The sequence below is a fragment of the Cyanistes caeruleus genome, chromosome 27, assembly GCF_971803275.1.
Source record: "Cyanistes caeruleus chromosome 27, bCyaCae1.hap1.1, whole genome shotgun sequence".
NCBI lineage: Eukaryota > Metazoa > Chordata > Aves > Passeriformes > Paridae > Cyanistes > Cyanistes caeruleus.
Genome location: NC_141727.1, coordinates 2005176 through 2028137, shown reverse-complemented (window position 1 = coordinate 2028137; position 22962 = coordinate 2005176). Strand labels below are relative to the sequence as shown.

Here is a 22962-nt window from a genome sequence, read left to right as displayed (position 1 = left end):
GGAACAGTCGGCTGGAACAGCAGGGATGAGCTGAGATCCTGGGCCGGTGGCTGAGGTGTATCAGCAGCTCCACAGCGGTGGCTGCCACACGTCTCGGCAGGGCAGGGGGTGCGAGGCCGCCAAGAAAGAGGGGAGAAGGAGAAGAAGCAGCAGCTCCGTCTGGGTAATGGCGAATTCCCTTCTCTCCACCGCAGCAGCTCTGCGACCCAGCACACCAACGTCCTTCCCCGAAAACTGAAGAAGAAGCAGCCCAAAAGCTGTCCCCACCCTCCTTTTCTGCCCCCTTCCCCCACCCCGGGCCCGGCCACTCATTGTCCGTTGTCTAGCACCCCTAAGTACCGGTAGTTAGGTTGTCCCAGCACATAATGGGTAAAAATTCCCCGGGCAGTCCAGAAGGACAAAACAAAAAAAAAAGACACCTAACCCTTAACACGCGTAAAGGGAGATGAGGGTTCCTGCCAGCATTTGTGCTGAGAAGAGAAACCTGCCGCCATCCTTGCTGATGCCAGAGACACATCAGTGCCAGTGTCTCCATTGCTGAGGATTCCATCTCCTCTCTCATCATCTCTAAGCCCTTGTCAGTGACAAAGCTCAGCCTGAGGCAATTCACAGGCACAGCTGCCTAAAGGGCCATCAATTCTGAGCTGCCTCCTTTTGTCCCTTATCACCTACTGTCATACTGATGGCATTGTGTTCTTTGCTTATCACTTTCCCTTGTCCCTGTTCTCCCCTTGGATAAGAAAATGGATGTGATGTGAGCCTTAGAGAACCAGGCACTTTTACCTTTCACATGCCCTGACTGTGGCCTCTGCTGAACTGGCTCAGTGCAATGAGTTCCTGAAGATGCTGAACGGCTCCTGTCCCCCAGAGAGAAATGCGGTCTCTAGAGCAATTCTATGGAGGAAAACCTCATGTGGAACTCACTTTTTCAAGTGTCTCCCTCCAGCTGTTGCAGCATTGCTAAATGCTGGCATCTCCTTTTCAGGAGAACTGAGAGGTTACTAACGTGAAGGGAAAGGGATCAATCAGGTTCAGCTGGAAGGTGGCTGTGATGGAGCCCACAGATGTTCAGACGTGCTCTGCCACTCCAACCGATTTATTATTTTCCCTCCCAGATGTTGTACTGTTTAAGGGAGATGCTGAATGCACATCCAGGGGTGTTTGTGGACAGGTGCGGATAAGAAGAAAGTGTAGAGCAGTGAATTGCAGCCTCGGGTGGAATTGAAAGGACATCTGCCTTAGGCATCCGTGTGAGAATGTGCTGCTTGTTGTGCACCTTGCAGGATGGAAGAGAGAGTTCTCTGGCGGGACCGAGATGATGGAGATTCCTTTGTCACCTCCGAAAGCCCGGCTGCAAATCCCTCTCATGCCATGGCCTGCCGAGGTGACCGCACTCGATGAAGGAGGCGCTGTGTGCCTGAGAGTGCAGCTGCTTTGTGAGGTGCCAGCAGCGATGCTGTCAAGTAGCAGCTCCTTGCTTTGCCGAGCAGGCTGAGACCAGCAGCAGCAGCAGCAGCAGCAGCAGGAGGTGTGGGCGGAGGGCGACAGGCGATGGCAGAGGGGCAGCCCGCAGCAGTTTGGCGGCCGGGAGAGGCTGCAGAGGGCGAGAGGGGAGTCCGGACCTTGTGTGGCGAGTGTGTAAGCGCAGGGGGCAGGCGGCAGGCGTGTGTCCGGGCGAGTGTGTAAGCGCAGGGGGCAGGCGGCAGGAGAGTGTGGCGAGTGTGTAAGCGCAGGGGGCAGGCGGCAGGCGTGTGTCCGGGCGAGTGTGTAAGCGCAGGGAACAGGCGGCAGGCGTGTGTCCGGGCGAGTGTGTAAGCGCAGGGGGCAGGCGGCAGGCGTGTGTCCAGGCGAGTGTGTAAGCGCAGGGGGCAGGCGGCAGGCGTGTGTCCAGGCGAGTGTGTAAGCGCAGGGGAAAGACGGCAGGCGTGTGTCCAGGCGAGTGTGTAAGCGCAGGGGACAGGCGGCAGGAGAGTGTGGCGAGTGTGTAAGCGCAGGGGAAAGACTGCAGGCGTGTGTCCAGGCGAGTGTGTAAGCGCAGGGGACAGGCGGCAGGCGTGTGTCCGGGCGAGTGTGTAAGCGCAGGGGGCAGGCGGCAGGCGTGTGTCCGGGCGAGTGTGTAAGCGCAGGGGAAAGACGGCAGGCGTGTGTCCAGGCGAGTGTGTAAGCGCAGGGGGCAGGCGGCAGGCGTGTGTCCGGGCGAGTGTGTAAGCGCAGGGGGCAGGCGGCAGGCGTGTGTCCGGGCGAGTGTGTAAGCGCAGGGGACAGGCGGCAGGCGTGTGTCCGGGCCCGAGCGGGGCTGTGCGGGGTCGCTGCGGGCGGGCTCGGGGCACACGAAGGAGCTGCGGAGCCGCGCGGGGCCCGGCGGGCTCGGGGCAGCGCCCCCTGCTGGCCGCGGCCGGCGCTGCGCCCCCGGCCCCGCCCGGCCCCGCCCGCGGCGGTTCGTGCCCGGCCGCAGCCCCGGCCCCTCTGCCCGTGCGCCCAGCGCGCAGTAATACACGGCCGCGTCCCCGCGCCGGGGCCAACCGAGCCACAGCGCGCTCGAGCGCCCGTCCTCGGACACCCAGAGCTCCCCTGCGATGTCCGGCAGAACCTTGGACCCTCTAGCGATGAGTGCGAGGAATTCGGGACCTCGGCCCGGGATCTGACGGTAGAAATGGATGAATTCCTCGATCTGTTTTTTGGGATGTGAGCAGCTGATATTGACGCCGCTGTCCTCGGTGGTCTGTAGTGACGGCTCCTGCTGCACCTGGGCTTTGCCTGAAGCTACTGATGGTGAGAAAAAAAGGACAAACCTCAAGTCCTACATTCTCCCCACCTCTGCCAGAACAAAATTCTGCAGAAGCAATCAGGAGTATACAGAGAACATGAGGACTGTAGTTTGCAGAGTTTGCACATGCCAGCATGTGCAAGGACTGAAATGTATAATAATAATAATAATAATAATAATAATAATAATAATAATAATAATAATAATAATAATAATAATAATAATAATAATAATAACAACAACAACAACAACAACAACAACAGCAACATCATCATCATCTAATATGCAAAAAGACACAGAGAAAAGGAAGGTATGGCAATGACTGGACAAAGAAGAGAGGGATGAGTTTTCTGAGGGAATAGGGAATGGTGCAGAGGAAACGATGGACTCGAGGACAGTTATGGGGCAGAGGTCGGTGAAGAAGCCAAAGAGGACAATAACTTCCAGGGATCTGCGGGGTCGCCCCAGCCCGACCCCGCTCACCGAGTAGCACCGCGGCCAGCGCAGCCAGCGCGGCGCCCCGGCCCCGCCGCATGCTGCCGCTCTGCCCGCCGAGCATCGCTGTCCCCTCAGCCCCGACCCTGTGCTCTGACTGTGCCGCCTCCTTTTCTCTCCTCTACTCTCTCTCCATCGCCCCCAGTTCCGCACCGGGCCTGAGCCCTGCCCCGGCGGCTCCCGGGCTCTTGCCCGGTCTCAGAGCATTCAGGGGCTCCGCACGGGCTCAGCTTGGTCTTCCGGCCAACGAACCCTTCCCCTCCTCAGCAAGGACGAGAATCAGCCGGCACAGCGTCAGCTACAGCCCGAGAGAGCAAGAGAGCCCTGAACCAGGAGATGGAGCAGCTTCCCCGAGCACTCTCCCTGCTCAGGGGCTGGAAACGGCAGCCAAGGATTTTCTGCAGGTGGCAGTGACGAGGCTGAGAGTCCCATGTTCCAGCAGCTGCTCATAGCCTAGTCTCCTGTTGCAGAGAACTTCCAGAGTCTAGTCTGTATCTCCTGTTTCCTTTGCACAAGTGGTTCCAGGATTTTCTGGGGACAACTTGGGCAGCAGAGGCCAATTTACTGCCTGTCCTTTGTTGTTCAATGTCTCTTCCAAACTTGTGGAGAGTGACACTATCCACTATTCATGACATTCATGGTCACATGCAACACTGGTTGTCCTTGCGCTGATCTCTGAGAGACCCCAGAGTTGTCTGCCAGCTGGGGTTTGGAGCAATGGCCACAACTCTTTGTAGGACAGACAATTAGTGACCTGGCAATGACAGGAGCCAGTTCCCTTATGACTTGTGTGCACATTCCAACTGTACCTAAATATGTGCAGTTTGCTAAGGACTCACTGACCTGATCTCCTCCCATCAAGGGAGTGTGTTCCCTGATCCTGACTTTACCCCCAGTCTACATATGGGATTCCTTAAGGCCAGTCTTGCTAATAAGGACTGAGGCAAAGGCCTTCAACACCTTAGCTTTTTCTCTATCCTGTGTCACCAGGGTCCTTGTCTCATTCAGCAGCAGTCCTACATTCTCCTAACTCTTCCTTTTGTTACCTTTGTCCTTATGGAAGCCCCTTCATTGTGTCACTTGCCTTTCTTCCTGACTGCTAAATTAAACCTTCCACCTTTTTTCTCCCTTTCCACATCCCTGGTGCGTGACAGGAGAAGGCAAAACCAGACACCTGAATGTCCTGGGCTCTGTGTTTGGTGAGATATAGTCATACCCAGGAGCAAGGCCACTTCTCTGAGACAAGGCCCCTAAGATCCCAATGGAGTGACCCAGACAGACATAATTTCATTTTAATGGGCTCCTGCAGCATCTGGCTTGAGTCCTGTGCTGATGCTCATGTGTTTTGATCCAGAAATGCTTGGGCCTCTCATCTTGTCATGCAAAAGATGCCTTCATTGAGGAATGTGCCAGAAATGAAGCAGGAAGTGAAAACACAGCCATTTATGAAGCCAAACCACAGCTCACAGCATTAAATGGGATGTTTTGCATTCAAGATGAATTTGTCAGAAAATTATCACCTCTAGGATACTTCTGCCAGCCTGGGGAAGTAAAGGTCCATGATAAAAGCCCCCCCAGCTCTTTGTGCTTTCATCCCCTTCTCTTGCCTCCTTCTCCTTGGGAGTCAGGTGAGTCTGAAACCCTTTCTCCTTCTCTGCTTTGTCTAAAAGGAGAGCTTACCTCAATGGACCTCTCAGCTGATTCCAGCTGTCTTCTATGATGGCTTTTGGGGTTATTTGTCATGGGAGAAAGAAAAGGGGAGAAGGTTCGAAGTGCAGGGAGGCTGGGACTGTGATCAGTTGTTATCTGGACTTGGAGTGTGGGCGGTGGCTGCATAGGAGCTGGTGATTCGTTTTAGGCTCTGGCAGGATGAGGCCAGCAAGCCCTCATACATCTCTACAGAGCATCCACCTCCTGGCTCTGCATGTTATTTGACTCCTGATGTGGTTACAGGCTGCTCCTCATGCATCCTTATATTTTGCTTTCTCCCTGCCCTCTCTCCAGGTACTCCTCATGCCCCAAGACATGTCCTGCATAGAGAAGTGCCAGCCCTGACAGCCCTGTGGCCCCACCCCGCTGGCCAACAACTGCAATGAGTGCTGTGTCAGGCAGTGCCAGGACTCCACCGTCATCATCGAACCCTCGCCCGTGCTGGTGACCCTGCCCGGCCCCATCCTCAGCTCCTTCCCACAGAACACCGCCGTGGGATCCTCCACCTCAGCTGCCGTTGGCAACATCCTCAGCTGTGGCGGAGTGCCCATCAGCTCCGGGGGCTTTGACATCTCCTGCATCACCAACTGCTATGGCAGCAGATGTTGTCCCTGCTAAAGCTGCTCTCAATGTCCTCAGATAATGACCCCAAGGAACTCAGAATATGAAGCTAGACAGAGGATCAAACCTTTGTGTCATTGTTTTAACAGTAGCTGATCATCACTGATTTGCCTGGCCAGGGAAAACTTGAAGAGATCACCCTGAGGGAGCTGAAACTGGGATCTCTGAAAATTTGGCCAATATCTACCTCTCCTCTCTTTCACTCTCACCCTTTCTCACTCTTGCCTTTGTTCTCTTGTGCTTCCTTCAAAATCTGCTGTGAGGACCCCAGAAACCACTGTGCAGGGGCATGCTGGACTGTGTCCTGTTGCTGGACAAGTCGAAAGATTCCCTGTGATAACTCTGCCATAGGAGCAGGAGAGGGAAGACATTCTTGGCTGTTTCTGCTCCTTTTCATACTTGGAGCCTCTACTTAGAATGACCTAATTTTCACCTTTGTGTACATTAAAAACTTGCTGCAACCTTGCCTGTGTCCTTTAGTTGTCTTTCATTTGTGCACTGAGTGTTGAGCAGAAAAGCCATTGGCTGAGTAGCACAGGGAAACCCTTCATCATTCCTAGAGGCACTGGGAGGTGGGACAAATTGCAATGATTCTTCTTTCCAGCAGTGCTTCCACACACTGAGGTGTCAGAGAATTTCATAGAATGTTGGGTTGGAAAGGTCTTTTAAATTTCTCCTGGTCCAATCTCCATACAATGAGTAACGACACTGTCCACTAGACCAGGTTCAAAGCCCCACACAACCTGACCTAGAACATGTATAAGGATCTATACTCTCTCTTGGCAACATATTCCTCTGTATTACCATCCTCTTTGTAAAAAAATTTTTTCATAGTTAGTCTGAATCTACCCTATTCTAGTTTAAAACTGTTTCCCCTGCCTTATCACAACAAACCCTGCTAAAAAATTTATTTTAAGCCCTCTTTACATACTGAAAGACTGCAACAAAATCTCCTTAAAGCCTTGTCTTCTCCAGACTGAACAAGCCCAATTGTCTTAGCCTGTCCTCATAAGAGAATTGCTCCTGACCTCAGATAATTTTTGTGGCCTCCTCTAGGCTTGCTCCAAAAGGTCCATGTCCTTACTCTGCTGAGGACTCTAAGCTGGAGGCAGTATTTGAGATGGGGTCTCAGTGTAGAGGGGCAGAATCAGGAAGCAGTTGGCTTTCTGGGCTGCAAGAGCACATTTACAATTCATATCCAGCCTTTCATCCATGAAGGGAGACATTCCTAGTTATTCCACCACCAAAGGCTGTCAGTCCTTGCCTGGCTGCGTCTCGTCTCAGAAATACCAGTTGGACCTAAAGCACATTATACAATCAGGACTCCTGAAAACTGCTGTTCCATAGAAGAGAACTGCAGGCATGTGGGAAGACACGACCTGAGGAGGTCAGCATTTCCACATGTTCTTGGGGAAGAGTCCTCTTGCTTTGTGTGAAGCTGTGCAGGGCAAGAAGGTTCACAAGCCAAAGAATGGCAGGAATTGGAAATTGGTTAATAGCCTTGGAATGGCCTACATTCCCTACTCCACTGCTCCTCTCCTCCATCACCTGATCCAGGGGCTGCGGGCAGTGTGCTGGGTCATGGGCAGCAGAGACAACTTCCCCATGCAGCCCTGTCCCCCTGCAGCACAGCCTCTGGCCTGGCTCACCTGTGCTCCTCGGTGCTCCTGAGGTGTTCCCAGGGTAGCAGTGGGATCAGCTACAGCAGGCCCCACGCTGGAGTCCCCCGTCCCTTTGAACCCAACACCCATCAGGTGAAGCCAGCCCCGGGACAGGGAGTGGTGGCAAAACACACACAACAGGGTTTGTTCCGCCTGGTCTTGCCCCAGGACAGAGCAGCTTTCCTGAGGCCACAGGTGTCACAACCCAGATGCAAGTGCACTTCTACTTCAAACAGAGTCTGTGGGAGTCAGAGCAGAGTCAGCACGTAACCCCAGGACAGGGAGGACCAGGACCAAGACCACCTAGATCCAATTCAACCATGGGCTCAGCTCTGCCTTGGTCCCTGCCAGGGGTGCTATGACAGCCCAGGCCTGTCCCAGCTCTGTCCTCTCAGTGCGCCTGAGTCTGGCCTGAGCTACCCTTGTTCTCCTGAGCTGGCCAGGCCCCTTCACCACCCATGGCAGTCACAGGATGGATCCTGTACATGGGCCCCTCTGGAGTCTGGCCTTGCCCTGACCCTCAGCACCAGCTCTGGCCCTGGCACTCCTGCCCAGATCTGGCCCTCCTGGGACCTCCTGCACATCTGTAGAACAGAGTAGGGCAATAATCAACAGATACTTCAGGGGCAGAATTTTCTCCTAAGACACAGGTCTGAGACAAGATCTCTTGCATTTTCTCAGTAGAATCCTACACCAAGAACATATTTCTAGGCACTTGCCTCAAGAATTGTCTCACTAAAGCCCATGTTTCCTCAGGACTGGTGATGAATACTCATCCACAGCCTGGAGACCACCAACCAGCACTTTTCTTGGCACATCTAAACTCTGCAAGGTTTTGACTCCTATGGCATCCCTCTGAACAGTGCTCCCTTTCTGGAAAGAGTCATGGCCTTTTTAAGCACATTTCTATCGACATTTTTTCCCAGAGGAAGTACTGTGACATTCCTCCTCCATGGCCTATGGATACCACTGTGTCTTCTCCCTGTGCTACTGCGAAAATGGTTTTCTTTTTGAACAGATTTGCAAACTTCAAAGCAATCCAGATGAAAGATTATTGGATGCTGATGTCTTTTGAAAGATATGAAGACGGATCTTTGCCATGACCACAGCTACTCGAAATCTGTTTCAGAAGATTCAGACTAGCATCTCTTGCACCAATTTTCCATAATGTGTTCTTTAAATAAAACTTATAACCCATCTGGAAGTGTGTGTGTGGTCTTTCAGCTCAGACAAGGACAGGCTGCTTCACCCCACTCCAATGTGTTTTTTAATTGAACACTAAAAATAAATAAATTTAAAGTTTTGTGTTTGGTTTTTTTTTTTTTTATACAACTTCCTTATCCTCTCCACACACCTGATTGTTGAAGGGGTTGGATTGGATGACCTTTTAAATGTCCCTTCTCACCTAAACCAACCTATGAATTCATGATTCTATGAATATTTCAGTCTCACCAGTACACATTACAGGATGTACCACTGCATTTAGGGATTTTTCTTTTATTGGGTGCTGTATGTGATACTTCTCAGCCTTCATCAGTCACTTTCAATTACTCCCAGAAAACCTGGTTTTTGTCCCATGACAGAAAATATGACAATCATCATGGGTTTCCGTAGTAACACTTGAGTCTTTCAGTGTTTCAGGCTCAATGGGCCACAAGACTGAAAAGCACACAGGACTAAATCAAGCAGACAGGACCCTTTAATACCATCTTGTATAAAAAAATTCCACTGCTCTCTCAAGAAGAAATACATTTGTGCTGTTCCTGTTTACCTAGGAGCACTTGATCATTCTTACAATACTGTGGATGCTGCCTTTCAGAGGAACTTTGATAGGCTGAAAAAGTGGCCTGACAAGAACCTCCTGCAGTTCAGCATGGGGAAGGGCAAAGTCCTGCATGTGGGAAGAAACAATCCTGTGCATCAGTATGTGTTGAGCATCCCTCAGCTGTAAAGCCCTTTTGCAGAAGAAGATCTGGGTTGTACTGCTGCTGGGCACTGAGTTGACAATGAGCCAGCAATCTTGCCTCAAAGAAAGCCAACAGTGTTCTGGGCAGCAGCGGAAGGTCCAGGAAGAGAACTGTTCTTCTCTATTCAACACTGGTGCGGGTGCTCCTGGAGTACTGGTTCCTGTTATAAACTCTCCAGTACAAGAGGGCTATGAAAGTGCTGGAGAGAATCCAATGAAGGGACAAAAGGAGGATGAATGAACTCTCTTACAGGAGCATCTCTCCTATAAGGAAAGGCTGAGAGAGCTGGGACTCTTCACTGCAGAGAGGAAAAGGCTTAGATGAATTTTACCAACATAGATAAACACCTGAAAGAAGAGTATGGTACTTTGATGCTGTCTGGATGCCAGATGCCCACCAAAGCTGTTCCATTACTCCTCTCCTCAGCTGGACAGAGGATGTAGGAAACGGAAAAATAGAAACTTCCACAGATGCTGAAGGGTTCAATCTGCAGCTTTAGAAAGATCTTGGGTTAATGTAATGATTTAGGTATACAAACATTAAATAGAAAAATCATAAACTTATGTTCCTATAGTTATAAGTAAGAATATGTCCTGAGTAAGTAAGAAATATTAGGTAAAATAGTGTGAGGTTTGAACTGCAATAATGTGACTTATAGAGTAGGCAGGGATCTAGAAGCTGTAATAGAGGTGTGTGTATGAGTACGTGACCTGTCAGTGTATTGGCTAAGAGAAAAACACAGTGCAGCAAAATTAATCAAAGGTGATGGGCTAATAAGTAGAAACAAGTTTTGTGTCAGCTGTCTATTGGACCAAAATGTTATATATTGCTGTGTGAAGAAGAAACCTGTGATTACCTTGAGCTATGGCTGACTTGTTGCTCCTCTCTAAATCTCACGCCTTTGAGACTGATACGTTATCAAGCTTACTTGAGCAATAAATCATCTTAAATAACATGGTGGTCCCATCCCTCGTTTTTCATCTTGACAAGAGGAGAGAAAATATAATAAGCTCCTGGTTCTAGATAAGGACAGGAAAGATCACTCACCAATTACCCTCATAGGAAAAACTAACTCAGCTTGGGGAAATTAATTTGATTTATTGCAATCCAGTCAGAGTAGGGTAATGAGAAATAAACATAAAATCTAAAACCACCTTCTCCCCCACCCCTCCCTTCTCTGGCTCAATTTCAGTCCTGATTTTCTCCCCTCCAAAGGAACAGGGAATGGAAGTTGTGGTCAGTTCAACATATGTCTCTGCAGTTCTTTCATCCTTAGGAGAAGGAACTCTTACACTCTTCCCCTATGCCAGCATGGGGTCACTCCCATGGGCAACAGTTGTCCATAAACTTCTCCAATGTGAGTTCTTCACATGGGCTACAGTTCTTCACAAGTCCTTCCTGCAAACCTGTGCTACCACCAGCCTGTCACTCACATGGCCACAGGTCCTGATAGAACCTGATGCAGCATGAGCTTTTATGGGGTCACCTGGAACACCTACCTCCCCTCTTCACTGAGTGTCTGCAGGGTTGTTTCTCTCACATCTCTCACCTCTCTTCTGGCTGCTGTTCCATGGTAGGTGTTTTCTCCCTTCCCAAACATGTTATCCCAGAGGTGCTTCCACCATTGCTGATGAGCTCAGCCTTGGCCAGTGGTGGATCAGTCTTAAAGCCATCTGGTGTTTGCTCCCCCACAACCAAAACCTTGCCATACAACCCAAATCCAGAGGGTGCAAGGCAAACAGAGCCAGGCACTTCTCTGAGGTGCCCAGTGACAAGCTACAAGCACAGGCTGGAACACTGGGAGCTCTGTGTGAAACATAGGAAAAACCTTCTTATTGTTGAGGGTGACCAAGCATTGGCTCACATTGTCCAGATGACTTGAGGATTCTCCCTCCTTGGAGCTATTGGAAGGACATAAGGAGAGCTTTAGGAGCAAGAAAATGAAACCAAACAGTGCAGCCCAAATGCCTGAGATTCTGAACACAAACACTGGAGCAAGTTGGGAGGAATGGAGGAAAGAGACATGGTATATAATTTTGCAATGGTATCATGGCATATCCTTGGGTGACCAGTCAAGGGTTGAAGTGCTGGGAGCAGCTGGGTCCCTTCCAATCAACAAGGCCTTAGGCCAGTGAGCTCCAGGCCAACCTCACTTCCCTGCACTGCACCCATCCAGCACTTGAGCAGAAGATTCTGCAGACACTGACACATTCCTGCCCTGGAAATCCTGAGGCGCCTCAATCTCAGCACTCAGAAGAAGCTTCTATGAAGAAATGTCTATGACATAAGCCAGGAAATGAAAAGGTGGCAACACGGAAAACAAGCACCCAGCCCATGTCATTAGCTGGGATGTTTTCCATACATCATGAGCACCTTAGGAAATTACCACTTTCATAGAAGCCACCTCTGGGCCTGGGGCAACTCAGAGCAACCATAAAAGGCAGCCCAACTTCATGCTCTCACATCCACTTCTCCTGGCACCTTCTCCTTGGGACCCAGGTGAGTTTGGAACTCTTTCCCCTGTCCTTTTCTGGTGAGGTGGGTTCCTCTAGCCTGTGAGAGGTCTTAGTGCTGCTGCTGCTGCTGGGGGGTCAGAGAAGAACTAAGTTCTGACTTAGACAGTGTCAAGGATTTGGCTGAGGGAGCTCTTTATGAAGAAATAAGGTGACACTTAGCAGTACTGCAAGGCTGAAAACCCCTTTCTCTCACTGCCCAGTTTCTTCCTTCTGGCTTACGCAGCTACAACTACAATTCTTGCAGTGGGATGATGGACTCATGGCTGATGGCTCCTCACCTGTGCCTGTGCTCTGCTTCCTCCCTTCCCTCTCTCCAGGTACATCTGCAGCCTCAAGACATGTCCTGCAACACCCAGTGCCGTCCCTGCCAGCCCTGCGGCCCCACCCCGCTGGCCAACAGCTGCAATGAGTGCTGTGTCAGGCAGTGCCAGGACTCCACTGTGGCCATCCAGCCCTCGCCCGTGGTGGTGACCCTGCCTGGCCCCATCCTCAGCTCCTTCCCACAGAACACTGTGGTGGGATCCTCCACCTCAGCTGCTGTTGGTAACATCCTCAGCTGTGATGGAGTGCCCATCAACTCTGGGGGCTTTGACCTCTCCTGCATCACCAACCGCTATGGTGGCAACAGATGTCGTCCCTGCTAAATCCACTGGTGCAGCCCTCACAAGGATCCCCAGGAACTCAGAAGCTGATGCTGGACTGAGGACACAGCTCCTGGCCATCGAATTCAGAGGTGCTGAGCAACCAATGCTGCCCTTCTCCAGGAGGGCAGGTGGGGCTCTCTGAAACCATGGCCAGTGTTTGCTTTCCTGTCTTACTCTCTATCCCACCTCTCTCTTGTCTTCCATACTTCTGGATTGTAAGACTTTCAGCGCCTCTCTGGGGGATCTGCTAACCTCTGCCCACTGTGGGGCAGGCAGATGGATTCCCCGTTGGCTCTCCAGTGGCTCTCCAGTGTCTGTGCCAAAGTGGTCACAGACTTTCTGCAGTTGTATGTGGTCTCTCACCGCCACCACCAGTAACCTCCTCTATAAGGGAGTTAATTTCCCACTTCAATGAAAATAAAGCTTTCTGCATCTTACCCTCAGCCTCCATGTAATCCTTTTTTGGTGTCCTTGTCTCAAGTTGCTGAGACCAAAAGGCATTGCCATGGGTGGTGGAGGAAAAGGTGGGGACACAAGTGGACCATTGGTTATTCCCAGAGGAAGGGGAGGGTGAGAAACACAGAAGTGGGGCCCATTCAGGTATTATCCCTTGGAGCTGAGTAAGACATCCTTGACGTCTTCACAGACATCAGGCTCAGCCTTCCAACATTTCTGCTCAGATATGATTCCTTGGTCTCAGAGCATGTCCTGCAGATGGGGAGTACAACCCATCCTCGGGACCAGGTCTAGCAGACTCTGTAGAGTCCTCCCACAGTCAGTGATGGGACATCAGGTCACCCAGGGGACTTATCCCACCCCAAAGCAGATGTGCACAGGCAATGGCATGAGTCATTCCTGGAGACACAAACCCTGCAGCTGACCAGTGGTGGCCTCTGAAGTCCCCAACTAGGACAAGCTCACAGCAGGGCCTGTATACCTGGTCATGTGTGCATGGATTGCTTCATTAAGTGATCACAAGTGAACCTACAGGCTCCAACACCTCCATTCCATGGCTAAACCCCACATCCATTTCCATGGATAGCACAGATAGATAGCAGGGAGATGACTTCATGGTCAGCAAAGAGGCTCAAGCTGAGCACTTTACTCACATAAGCTGCATCTCTACCTCACACCAAGTATAGGTCAGTTTTCTCTCAACCACACTGAATCCTGGTACACAGGACTTGCAGAAAATGTCTCTGTCAAGTCCAACACCTGTGTGGTGGTCCTGGACAGTGTAGACAGACTCTCTCTGGAGGTGAATCTAACTCAAGATGTCTAGAGGATAAGACATCTTGACAGAGGATAAGAAGTGAGTGTGTTTTTGTGTGTGTATGGTCTAAGCCAGCTGACTAGTTTGTCTTGAGTATCAACAGAAGAGAAATAGGTGTCTATAAGGCCTGTATTGCCTGTAAGAAATAATTTTTTGTAAAAGTTGAACTAAGGCTTGAGGGTGCCTATTTCTCTCAGCTGATGATGAATAGAGCAAAGATGTGTACCTCAATAGAAGACCCCTTTTATGGAGTCAGGGAAAATAAATTTTTCTCTACTAATGTATTGTCTGATTTTGAACTCAGATCTTTACTTAGTTCTTCAGTTAAACTTCACTTAGTTAACTCACTTCAGTTAAAACTGAAGACACAGGCCTTAACTGCATTTAGAGGCTCTGAAATGAGGTAGGTGAATCCCTTACATTACTCAGTATTCATATGCCCACAGTATCCTTTAGTTACTTCCCACCCTGGAGGTTTCAGGGCCACCTGAGTATCCAGCATCAAATACTTGACACTTCCAGTCTCCTGGAACATGAATATTTCAGAAATCTCCATGACAGCTGAGTTCCTGACAAGGTTCTCATACCACAGCTGCAGGCAGGAGGCAAACACCCAGCCTAGAAGCTACTTAGGGAATTGTATTGCTGTTCTTTAATTGGCCTGTGTGAAGAGAGAGTACTATTCATCTCTGACAAGCTCATTAGACCTCCCAGAAGTCAAACTCCCTGGAGCACACCAGAGGGAAAACAGAAAATAGTCTCCTAGGTGTGGCCAGCTGGAGCTTCATTGTGTTAATGAGGTGGGTGTGGGGATGTTCTTATGGTAATGATGCTGGCGACTCTCTGGTGTATGATCTCACTATATGAAGCTAAGCTGAAGAGATTTTACACTTTGTGTGTACACACAAAGCTCTCTTTAGTGGAATTACAGTGGTGGCTGTGAGAGGGAAAAGATCAGGATTGGAAGCTGTCAGATCCTACTGGATGGAGAGGAAACAAGGTCAGGCAGTTGCCATCAGCTTGAAGTGAGTCAGCAAGGGGAGAGCTGCTCATCCACACACCTGCACCTGAATCCAGAGTTCCCCTCAATAAATCTACCTCTTTCCAATGCTCTCCATTAGCCAAGGGGACCATGGCTACCTTGGGAGGACAGTGCATGAAAAAATGTCATTTGGATCATTTCAACTGGCAAATCTGGTGAGTGAAGCCTGCCCAAGACCTATAGTACAGACTTCCAATGCCTTGCATGTTTAAGGACAGTTAATTTAAGGGAGATTTCTTTACCCTTTAAATACTTGAGATTTTTGGTATATATTGCTGTGCAGGAAGATAGGAGGAAAATAAATGATTCAGATGGTGATTTAGTCCATCTGTCTTCCACAACCACCTGAAGATATGTTCTCTCTAGAGAAGTGCTCAAGAATCCTCCCTTGTTTGCAGGAACAGTTCAGCAGAGCTACCTTTAATGGGATTCAACTCAGAGGATTTTGCCTTCAGTCACTGAGGCTGAATATCTCTGCCCAAGTTGAGATGTCTAACATCCAGGTACTTACTAGAATCCTGCCTTAGACCTCAGAGACAACCTGCCACTTCTAGAGAGCTTTTAGCCATGTTTATAAGATAAAATGAGCCATGTCTCCCTCATGCTTTTTCTCTGTCTGTGAAGAAAGAAGGAGGGGTAAGCTGAGGAGCTAAGATAGGAGTACTTCACTGTAGATATTTCAGCTTGGTCAGCAGAAATCCTTCCCCTGGCTCTGAGATGGCAAAATTGCAAAGAGGTAAATTTTACCCCTAGTGGGTATGCTAAGAAGCAGACATCACTGAGGGAAATTGAGGTATTTGCAAAAACTTCCTGTTTGAGGCTTGGAAGAAAGCAAATACCGGAAACCTTTAGTAGTGACTGTCATACTAACCTGCTGCCCTGTGTGTCTGAGGCTCAGTCTCAATCCCTTGTGAAAACTGACATAGAAGAGGTGGGGAAATCTCTTGCAGTGTCACATTATCATGACAATATTTGTATTCCTCAGTTGCATTTGCTGATATCACACCTCAGTATTGCCTGCTTTAGAGACTACAGGTTATGTTATTCCCTTCCTACTTGCAACAGCTTTTCCCATAGCTGGAGTGCCTCAGCCTGTTGGCCATAGTTTCCTAAGCACGATTTTTATCTCACAGAAGTGACTATATTCCCTATGCTGAAAAGGAAGAGCACCATCTGATAAATAGTTCCCCAAGTGTTCATTTGTTGGGGTATGCCTGATTTTTGGGGTTAGATCTAGTTGTCCAAAAGTGTTTCATCAGGGAAGGATTTCTGTGAAAATTTCTACATATGTTAAATACCATTTTCCCATGCTGTGCTCCAAGTGCATTTTTGGGGATGGTGATTTTTCTCACTACTTGTAGCATCTGAAGGACCAGCACAAGCATGCAAGCTTTCACAGAAACTTTTCTCTCTTTGCAGACAGACCTCAGCATTTGGAAGGACATGGTAAATGGAACAAGTGTGGAGGAATTCATCCTGCTTGGCTTCCCAGGCACACGGCAATTCCGAGTCTCCTTTGTGGTGGTATTTGCACTGATGTACACCCTAACAGTAATAGGCAATGCATCTGTCATAGCCCTTGTGTGGAGAAGCAGCAACCTACATACCCCAATGTACTTTTTCCTTTGTAATCTCTCCTTTCTGGAGATCTGGTACACTACTGGTGTTGTTCCCAAAGCTATAGGAGTCATGCTGGGGACCAGCCAGACCATCTCCTTCAGTGTCTGCATCCTCCAGTTGTTCTTTCTTCTCTCTCTAGGCTCCACTGAGTGTTTTCTCCTGTCTGTCATGGCCTATGACCGCTACTTGGCCATATGCTACCCCCTGAGGTACAGTTCCCTCATGAACAGTGTCCTCTCTGTTCGGCTGGCACTCAGCTCCTGGCTGGGAGGCTTTTTGGCCATTTCCCTGCTGGCCTTTCTGACATCCAGGCTGACTTTCTGTGGGCCAGATGTCATCAATCATTTTCTCTGTGATATAGATTCTTGCCTTGCCCTCTCCTGTAGTGATACAAGGCCTGTGGAGCTGGCAACCTTCCTCATCTCCATAATTGTTGTGGTGGCCTCCTGTGTGGTCACTCTGGTCTCCTATGTGTACATCATCTCTTCCATCCTGCGGATCCAGTCAGCCCATGGTCGGAAAAAGGCCTTTTCCACGTGCTCTGCCCATCTCAGTGTTGTCACAATCTGGTATGGCTCCACCATGTTCCTGTATGTCAAGCCATCAGCCCAGAACTCTCTGGATCTGAACAAAATTGTGAATACCTTTAACACAGTGGTAACTCCTTTGTTGAACCCCTTCATTTACACACTCAGAAACAAAGAGGTGAAGCTTGCTCTGGGACGGGCTTTCCAGAAAAAGTGAAGTGACTTTTCACAGGGCATCAGTTGAACAAACAGATTCATCCCTGCCCTCCCATGAATTCTGCCCTGCAGAAGATCCCCACTGAAATGTAGGGGCAGTGAGAAGCCACCAATTCCAGTGAGTTAATATCACCTTACAGCCATCTCTGGCTGGGCTGAGCCTCAGTTCAGCTGCTTCCACCACCCTCTGCTCATTCCCAGTGAATTCAGAATGCCTCCCAGTCCTTTAAAGTGCCGTGCTTGGAAAGGGTCACAAACCCTGTCCATAAATGGTTCTGTAGCAGAGCTGGAGGAGTGGTACTCCCACAGGTTTCTACCCCAGTTTGCCAAGTGCTTCATTTTGTCATGGTTTGTCTCAATCTCCTACAGAAATCCCAGCAATTTTAGGAAACAATGTTTTAGGAAGTAGACATGTGTTTCTCCATTTAGTCTGATGTTTTGTGATGTATCTATGCCACATTCTTGTAGCTATTTAATCAAATCATACTCTGATTCAAGATAAAATTTGGCAATGTCTCATATTTCTACCTATAGCCATTATTCCTAGCATAAGACTGCAAACAAAATTTGCATAATTCCTCTTCTTTCCTCTCCTTAGTATCTGAATCTACTCTCTTATTTTTAATTAAAATTATGCAAAATAGTGTGCTTCATACTAAATGTGTCAGGGCATTTCCACATCTAAAACCCCACATCATTTTTAGCAGTACATTGTTCCACCCATTTTGGGCTTTGTTGTGGAAAAACTTTAATGTAATTGAGCAAAGCACTCAAAGTGCAGAGCTGTGGAAGGCAGGTTGGGAAGCAAATCTCTCTCTACACTCACTGGGAAGATATTAGCACTTCCAAACAGCACTTGATTTTCCCCTCCCAATTTTCATTTCAGAACAGATTAATCACCTTCTCAAAGCTTTTCTTTTTGCACACTGACACTGAAGATAGTCCATGTAACCACTTCATAATGAGGAGACATGAACATGGTAGACACACCTTCATGGAGAGTGTGGGATTAATTTTGAAGTTAGATTAGTTTTTGTAGAACTCTCCAAGGCTGATGATTGAGTCTGAACTGAACATCTACTCTTCCCTTCTAGAAGCAATGGCATTTCAGGAGGAGATTCACAAACCTCCTGCATCCTCCTGCCCTAACCTGGACACTTGGCATTTAGGACACAAGCCCAAACACCATTGCCCAGGGCACAGGCTGATTCCCACACTTTGTCAGCTGTGCTCTTTTTCAGTGGCATTTGGGAAAATGCCTGGGACAGCAGAAAGAGTCTGAGACTGGATTTATCCTCAGACAGACATCACTGCTTGTCTTTTCTGCCTAGAAATGATGCATTTTGGAGAGAATTGTATATTTGGAGTGCTGAAGCCCTCTACAGTCCTGGAAGGTGACAAAAAGCAGGACCAGAAATGTCCAAGAAATCCAAGACACAGCAGAGTGCAGGACACTGAGACCTGCTGTGAATTCCTCATCGACACTGCTCGGAGCCCTCTGAGATAAACAGGGGCATGCAAAGCCTCACACAGGGCTGTCAGAGCAGGCCCTTGTCACTTGGGAGAGGCAGGCTATCCTGGAACAGCAGCAGAAAAACAAATGAGTACCCTAAGATTTCTAAGGTGAAGGGGATGATACTTCAGGAGCAACATATTCCAATTCAAAGGGTGGGATCCATCTGGAAACTCAGCATCCTTGAGCTGAATTTCCATAATTGCTGTAGTTGGGTTGCCTGAAAGTAGGTCCCCAGAACCCTTCCTTTAGCTCATGGGAGGAAAGGAGATCACTGAGATGTTACCAGCTGTTGGACAGAGAAACTGGCATGGACTTGAGAACATGGGCGCTCTCTCCAGCACTGGTGATTTCCCCAAAAAGAATGAGAGACATTAAAAAGAGTGAGACCACTCTCTGGCAATGGATGAGTGTAGGAAGAATCTTGTCCAGAGTCTGGCTGATGACTGTTTTCCACTTGCTGATGCAGGATAAGGAAGAGCCCTTCCCATTTTGGGCTTCTGTGATCACAGTGGCAAAACCGTAAGAGCAATTGTGCCTCCTACCAAAGGCCTCATTCTCCAGCTGTGGTCATCAGTGGAGGCCCATGGAGATGAAACAGGAAGAAGAGCCAGTAGGCTACTTGCTCTGAGAATTCCAATGCTATTTTAAGCAGAGAACATTGACTAGGGTGGTTTCAATTTTTAATGGTGTAGCTTCCAATAGATTTGCCCCAAGTCAGGTTTCTTGGACTGTTTTCATAATCAAAATCCCTGGATCTAGAAGCAACTGTGAAAGTCACACGAGCATGTGCTTCACAGCAGCACAGCATCCCCTTCCAGGAATACAGCAGCCATAGCTTCTCTGGACAATCTGTGCCAGGGCCTCACCACCCTCACAGGGAAGAATTTTTTCTCAGTAACTAGTATGAATCTATCCTATTTTGTGGGAAAGCCATTCCCCCTTGTCCATGCTTCTTCATCTCTCTTGGATCCTCTTTGGGCACAGGAATGTGATTAAAGGCATCCCCAGAACCACCTTCAGGCTAAACACATTCATCTCTCCCAGCCCTGTCTCCATAGCAGAAGGGCTGCAGCCCTCTGAGTATCTTCGTGGCCTCTTCTGGACCTGCTTCAGCACCTTCACATTGTGGGCCCCAGAACTGGACACAGCACCCCAGCTGGGATCTCACAAGAGCAGAGTATTGGGGGAGAACCACTTCTCTCTACCTCGTGGTCACTCTCCTTTTGATGCAATACAATCCTGGGATAAAATTCCAGGGCTGCATGTGAACATTGCAGGTCATGTCCAGCCTCTCATTCACCAGTACACCCAAGTCCTTCTTGGCTTGGCTGCTCTCAGTTTGTTATTACCCAGTGTATGTCCATCCTTGGGAATGACCCAACCCAAATTCAGGACCTTACACTTGGCCTTCTTGTGCTTCATGAGGGTTATATGGGCTCACCTCTCTCTCCTGCAGATAGTCAAGATTGTAGGGGGACAACACACTGTGAACTCTGCTGAGGACACCTAGGGACAACTGCAGCAGGGTTGGAGCATTGTGAGGAAGGACAAGGAGCCAGACAAGCCCATGATATTATCTGTGCTGCACAAAGAGGGAATGAGTTAAAACTAGCTAGAATTTTCTCCTCATAGCAGAGTTAGGCAGTTTGGGGCCAAAACCAGTTGCAGAATCCATGGAAATGGGGAGGGAAGAAGTGACCATAGGGAGGGAAAGAGAAGGATAGGACATATCTTCATGCACAGAAGTCCTTGGGCAGCCAGCTGAGGATTGCTGGAAATCAAATAGCCCCACCAGAGTTATACAGACTGTAATATCACTTGCCTGGTCTGGGCCCATGCAGTATATAAACTGAGTCTTCTGCCTGCACTGCTGCATTCCTGCCTTAGAAATCCTGGGGCCTTTAATCCCAGGGATCAGAAGAAGCCTTCATTGGGGAACGAGCATGGAACAAACCTGGAAATGAAAAGGCAGCAATGCAGGAAATAAAAACACAGCCCATATCATTAGGTGTGCTGGTTTGCATTCAAGATGAGCTTGCTGGGAAATTGTTACCTCTGCAAAGACTGCCCCTGGTCCTGTGGCAGTGAAAGGCAGGTATAAAAGGCAGCCCAAGTCTCTGCTCCCTCATCCACTTCTCTTGCTTCCTTCAGCTTGGGAACCAGGTGAGTCTGAAGCCCTTTCTCTTTCTCTTCCAAAGTGAGATCTCCACATGGTGGACATCTCAAATTGGCTTCCTCATGTCTGGGGATTGGAGCATTTGGTCATGAGAGGGGAAAGCGGGGAGGAGGCTGGCATAGAGAGAGGCTGGTGACAGTGGTGCCTTTTGGTTTATGAGCTGGGAGAGAACTTCCTGAGTCAGGCTGCTCTTTGCAGGGCTCCTGGCCCAGTCTCCAGCTTCCCACTCATGATGGTCTTGGCTCTTTTGTGATGGGATAACCCACTCAGCCTTGTGCTCTGTTTTCTCTCTGCTCTCTTTTCCAGGTGCACCTGTGGCCTCAAGTCATGTCCTGCAACACCCAGTGCCGTCCCTGCCAGCCCTGTGGTCCCACCCCGCTGGCCAACAGCTGCAATGAGTGCTGTGTCAGGCAGTGCCAGGACTCCACCGTTGTGATTGAGCCGCCTGCTGTGGTGGTGACCCTGCCTGGCCCCATCCTCAGCTCCTTCCCACAGAACACCGTGGTGGGATCATCTACCTCGGCTGCTGTTGGCAACATCCTCAGCTCTGATGGAGTGCCCATCAACTCTGGGGGCTTTGACATCTCCTGCATCACCAGACGCTATGGTGGAAGGAGGGGTCTCCCCTGCTAATGGTTCTGGGCATATATAGGTCTTGGGAAGTGTTCCCAGGATCTCCAGGCATGGTGCTAGACAAAGGAAGAATCTTCAGGTCATTTTTTTCAGAGGAACTTTAGTTCCTCCTGAAAATGCTGGAAGGAAGGGCCCAGCTCAGGCACTCCGAAAGCATGCCCTATGTCTTTCCTACATTTCTCCTTGTCTCTATTTTCATTGTGTCCTTCTGCTTCCCTGGGCTGCAAGGCTCCTCCAAGCCAGCCTGCATTCTACAGGCAAGGCAAATGGATGCCCTGCATGGACTTCACCATGTCCAAGAGGTGAAGTGTCTTGCTTGTCCCTCCAGATCCCTGCACTGAGGGCTTGTGCTTGTAACAACCTTGATTCCCTCTTTAAACTCAATAAAGATTTTTGCATCTCAGGCTGGGTCTCCAGGTGGTCCTTCCCTCCACATATGTCCTTGCAAGCTGCTGGGGTAGAATGGTGCTGTTCCTGGCAGGGGGTAAGGTGACAATGTAGTGAGATCCTTCATCCAGAAAAATGTGAGGTTGGGATACACTGCAGAGGATCCTACGTTGGGAACAATCCTGGGGCAGGATGCGAAACATCCCCAGTTATGCCAAGGTGATCAGCCCTTTCCCTTCAGTGTCTCTGCCCAGGTATACCCTCAACACCTCCTGCAAAAACCTCTGCTGTCCTCATGTAACAGCTAGAATTCCATGGGAGGTCCTGGAGACAAACCAACCTGCAGTGTCATGGGAATGTGGCACCTCTTGCTCTGGTCAGTGTTGTGCTAGGGTGTGAGATGAAGAACGAGGGATGCGACCACCCTGCTTTGAGGTGATTTATTGCTCAAGTAGCCAGATATGATATCAGTCTCAAGGCATGAGATTTAGAGGAACAACAAGTCAGCCATAGCTCGAGGAAATAATGAGTTTCTTCTTTGCACAGCAATATATATAACATTTTGGTCCAATAGGCAGTTGACACAAAGGTTGTTTTCACTTATTAACCCATCACCTTTGCTTAATTTTGCTGCACTGTGTCTCTCTCTTAGCCACTAAGCTGACAGGTCACGTACTCATACACACCTCTACTACAGTTTCTAGATCTCTAACCTACTCTGTAAGTCACACTATTACAACTTAAACCTCAAACTATTTTACCTAATATAATTTCTTACTTTAGGCATATTCTTACTTATAATTATAGGAACATAAGTTTATAATTTCTCTACCTAATGTCTGTGTACTTTCATCATTACATTAATCCAAGCTCTTTCCAAGACTGCAGATCAAACCCTTCAGCGTATGTAGAATTTTCTATTTTTCGGTTTCCAACACTAGGGCAGACAGAAAATGTTCCCAAAGGATGTTCCCAAAGAAGTGTGGTTGTGTGGAATAGCCTCAGAACCGGCCCATGGCCTCATCTCCATCTTCACTGCACTGCCCAGTCTCAGACCATGGCCAGCACGAAGGAATGGGCGGCAGGGATCAGTTCCTCATTGCTGGCTTACCACCACACTTAAGGCCCGTGGCAGGGCCCAGGTTTTGGCAGGCACGTAGGTCTGGCATCATTCCCAAGTCAGTTCTGGGA

At 49.1% G+C, this 22962-nt stretch overlaps 2 protein-coding genes, 2 pseudogenes and 1 gene segment (V, D, J or C); 4 read left to right on the top strand and 1 right to left on the bottom strand.

Annotated features, from left to right (window-relative positions):
- Positions 1-2434: 2434 nt before the first annotated feature.
- LOC147649154 (T cell receptor alpha variable 26-2-like) lies at positions 2435-3302 on the bottom strand (the record flags this gene model as incomplete). The annotated part of the segment is given in 2 exon segments: positions 2435-2766; positions 3251-3302. Coding segments are annotated over 2 exon segments (384 nt in total), but the record flags the coding sequence as incomplete, so codon positions are not given.
- A 1823-nt stretch (positions 3303-5125) lies between these two features.
- LOC111945190 (feather keratin Cos1-1/Cos1-3/Cos2-1 pseudogene) lies at positions 5126-5680 on the top strand (annotated as a pseudogene).
- A 6395-nt stretch (positions 5681-12075) lies between these two features.
- On the top strand, positions 12076-12462 carry LOC111945191 (feather keratin Cos1-2). Its single transcript, XM_023947867.2, has one exon. It carries the CDS (start codon positions 12076-12078, stop codon positions 12379-12381), a length of 306 nt encoding a protein of 101 aa, XP_023803635.1. The 3' UTR covers positions 12382-12462.
- A 1970-nt stretch (positions 12463-14432) lies between these two features.
- OR6F1 (olfactory receptor family 6 subfamily F member 1) lies at positions 14433-18487 on the top strand. Of its 7 annotated transcripts, XM_023947863.2 has the most exons (5): positions 14580-14679; positions 14776-14851; positions 15095-15199; positions 16116-16525; positions 16703-17674. In XM_023947863.2, exons 1-5 carry the CDS (start codon positions 14639-14641, stop codon positions 17058-17060), a joined length of 990 nt encoding a protein of 329 aa, XP_023803631.2. In that variant the 5' UTR covers positions 14580-14638; the 3' UTR covers positions 17061-17674. The 7 variants fall into 7 exon arrangements, with proteins under 7 accessions (XP_086720364.1, XP_086720362.1, XP_023803629.2 ...); XM_086864238.1 differs by lacking the exon at positions 15095-15199 and adding an exon at positions 14433-14454 and having other exon boundaries at positions 14565-14654; positions 16116-18487; XM_086864236.1 differs by lacking the exon at positions 15095-15199 and adding an exon at positions 14433-14454 and having other exon boundaries at positions 14565-14679; positions 16116-18487.
- A 2540-nt stretch (positions 18488-21027) lies between these two features.
- LOC111945189 (feather keratin Cos1-1/Cos1-3/Cos2-1 pseudogene) lies at positions 21028-21527 on the top strand (annotated as a pseudogene).
- Positions 21528-22962: the final 1435 nt, after the last annotated feature.

Bases quoted from the DNA above. Each gene is read 5' to 3' on its own strand.
- LOC111945191 (XM_023947867.2), top strand. From the start codon at position 12,076: ATGTCCTGCAACACCCAGTGCCGTCCCTGCCAGCCCTGCGGCCCCACC.
- OR6F1 (XM_023947860.2), top strand. From the start codon at position 14,639: ATGGAGAGGAAACAAGGTCAGGCAGTTGCCATCAGCTTGAA. The intron at 14,680-14,775 runs GTGAGTCAGCAA...GCTCTCCATTAG, and splicing joins GCAGTTGCCATCAGCTTGAA to CCAAGGGGACCATGGCTACC. The intron at 14,852-15,094 runs GTGAGTGAAGCC...CCTTGTTTGCAG, and splicing joins CATTTCAACTGGCAAATCTG to GAACAGTTCAGCAGAGCTAC.